The sequence below is a fragment of the Aplysia californica genome, unplaced genomic scaffold, assembly GCF_000002075.1.
Source record: "Aplysia californica isolate F4 #8 unplaced genomic scaffold, AplCal3.0 scaffold00998, whole genome shotgun sequence".
Taxonomy (NCBI): domain Eukaryota; kingdom Metazoa; phylum Mollusca; class Gastropoda; order Aplysiida; family Aplysiidae; genus Aplysia; species Aplysia californica.
Window position 1 is genome coordinate 136,115 of NW_004798268.1, and position 3,077 is coordinate 139,191.

At 41.2% G+C, this 3,077-nt stretch overlaps 1 protein-coding gene across 1 annotated transcript in view; it reads left to right on the forward strand.

The window, feature by feature from the left end:
- The first annotated feature begins 1,026 nt into the window (after positions 1-1,026).
- Positions 1,027-3,077, forward strand: part of LOC101847074 (protein unc-112) — a 48,965-nt gene continuing 46,914 nt past the window's right edge. The window contains exon 1 of the mRNA XM_005111071.3: positions 1,027-1,743. Coding sequence (XP_005111128.1) covers positions 1,599-1,743 — 145 coding nt within the window. The 5' untranslated portion in view covers positions 1,027-1,598. The remainder of the gene's footprint in view (positions 1,744-3,077) is intronic.

Below are 3,077 nucleotides of genomic sequence, written 5' to 3' on the forward strand. Positions count from 1 at the left end.
TTCTTTTCTTTTTCTTTTCGGGGAAAAAAAAGGGGGGGGGGGTTATAAAACAAAGAGATACGATTCATCTGGTGTTGGAAATTGAGAATTCACAGAACCATAATGTTTTATTGATGCGTTGTTGGGTCTGGTCTTCTTCTATTCCTATTACAAATTATTTGTTTCTTTTTTTAAACATGAAATTTTCTATGACAAACTGTTCACAAAGACAGACGCAAAACCCCCCTCAAATTTTTGTCTTAGCTCACACTCACAAGAATGCGTTTTCCACCTCAAAACTTTCAAGCAGCGTAAGTATTACTCATCGCCTGCCCTAAAAATAGAGCTAAAACGCGTCTTCACATTTCCTTATTACTCACCCTGGAAAACGCATTCGCGCTGTTAAAGCTACCGGTAACGCACGTGCCAAGCTCAAGCGCCTCGTCGATGGCTGTAGAGCACACCTTGCCCTACTTCCAAACCCATCCCTCCACCTGAGAGGCTCAAAGGCATTTTTCTCTCCTCCTTTTCGTTTGCGAGCGTACAACCCCCGTTTTACCGCTTTATGCGAAACGGCTCTATCTCTTTGAAGTAGAGGGGGAATCCCACAGTGACGTCACACCGTGGGAGAAGGCGATTAAAACGGCATTCTTCACCTTGCAACGCTCGCTCTGATTGGTCAGTTTGAGACATGAGAATCCCGCAGGAATGAATGGTTTACTTGCGAATTGACTAGCGATATGTGATAGTTTGGAAACTTAAAGGAGATTACAGAATATCAAATTCTTTTTGCCGAGGGATTACAAACATATGGCTTATTTCGCAACTTTGAATCATCTTCCTTCACAACGTTCATGGTAAAAAACTGAAACGAAACCGCTCTCGAAAAGTAGCCAATGAAAACTCTCGTTGCGGTATTCGTTATTTGCATTCAGATTACTCCTTTCCAAATAGGGACATATTATGTTGACTTTGGGGAAAAGGGAATCTCGACATTTCTCTGTATTTGGATTATTTCTAAGAATTTACCTCTTTGCCTGACTTTGATAACTTATTTACCCCACAGCAAAAGTGTACATGAAGGCTACGAGCGGACTTGCGGTTCCTGGCGCGAGTTTTTCTCACTTTGCCAACCATATTTTCCGCCCTCTCTCGTCTTCGAGCTGACCTAGTTTCTCCGGTGTGCCCGCTGCTGTGTGTGTGTGTGTTGCGCGCAGAGCTTTAGCGGGCTTGCTGTGCCCTCCCCTCACTTCGCGTTGCTGTCACAGTATTTTGTACCACAAAGTTCTGGCCTGCTTCATTGCAGCTTGTCGTTCGGGGTTGGCTAAATATTTCGGTGTTTTTCAGTGTTGAGGACGTGAAACCGAGAGCGTGATACATTCTCCAGGATAACCTCAAGGATTCTTTCTTCTTTGCTCGGGTCATGACTTGCGTCCAACAAACGAGGATCGAGTCGAGCGAGGAAAGTTTACTTCTATTCTCACTTCATCGCTGAAAATGTGATCTACCGCTAAGGTGTAAAGTTTTGGCTTGTAAACTTTTCATGAGTGTTTGATTGATTTCGAGTTGTGTCTTCGAGTTTTTTATTTCTGTCCTCGGAGTATCTCAAGGATTATACCATGGCTTACGTCGCTGACGGCACACGAGTCGATGGCTCGTGGGAACTCAATATTTTGGTTACCGACCTTCAGGTGGAAAGGACCCTACGTGTTATGGGCGACCTCCATATTGGAGGGGTGATGGTGAAACTGGTACAAGAGCTAGGTAAGTAAGCTTCTAGATATCTAGGCCTATTTCACCGAGTTAGTTTTCCTTGGATTCGTAAACCTGTATATCTCTAGAATCTAAAATCTAGTCTGTATGAAATCATGTTGCCTTCGTTCGTGCACCCTTTCGTCGTCTTCGATCTTAGACTTAGAGACTTCAAAATCAAAGCCAAGAACTCTGCTCAGACAATTTCGCTCTCATTGACTCACTGTAACTGACCTAACTTTCCTAATCTAGAATCTATATATAGATCAAGAAATCTAGATTGATATTATTTCTCTCTAGATCTAGATCTAGATCTAGATCTAGAGTACATGTATTTTGTGAAGGTAAACTACTAGATCTAGATCTAGATCTATATGTAGATCTAGATCTAGATCTGTGTCATGTTTAAATTGTTTAGCTTCGATTCTATATTGTTATGTTGTGGATGTGGTGGTTACAGTTCAAGGTAGATATAGATTAGATGGTAGATCTTCTAGATCTAGTCTAGATATCTAGATCTAATTCTAGATTCTAGTAGTCTTTATCATTACTATCAAGATTTTAGATCTCTAGTCTCTAGATCTAGATCTAGATCTAGATATGTCTAGATCCTGTATTTCTAGACTCCAGTTTTCCAGATCCGTAAACATGGTAAACGTGCGTATTCTCATTCATTTGGATAAGATCTAGATATAGAACACTGGGTATCAAATTCTAGATATAAGATCTAGATTCTAGATCAAGATCTAAATTCCTTTCTCGACCCCTTTTTCTTGGGCCAGGTAGGCCTAGGCCTAGATCTAGATCTACTCTTCAGTGTTATCTCGATTCCGATTCCCTCCTCGTCCTTCCTTTGTATTTCATGGCGATCGATTTATCGCTTGTTAAACTGGTAAGTGTAGGCTAGCCTAGATTAACTTATCTGATATTGCATTTATAAATATAGTTAAAATCTATAAATATAAAATTTACTGTTTTCGTTTGCTGTTGGCTTTGCTATTGACCCACATCCAGACTCCCCCTTTCCTCCTCCAACTTTTATACCAAAGTTAGCCTACGTTTTGACGCATCAAGGTTAGGCTACGTTTAAGAGGAAAAAAAAAAAGGAAAGAAACCGTCAGTTAAGTAGCGCAAACAGGCAGGTCCGTAAACTAACCCGACTAACGTGTGTTAGGTGTTAGGAATGGCCCTTTTCCGTATACAGTAGTGATAGTGGTAGAACTAGAACAATAGTGTTGCGAGTTCCTATATTTGGCTCGATTGATGCGATCGATTTCTCAAACGTGCTCACTCCTTCTCTCTCTCTCTCTCTCTCTCTCTCTCTCTCTCTCTCTCTCTCTCTCTCT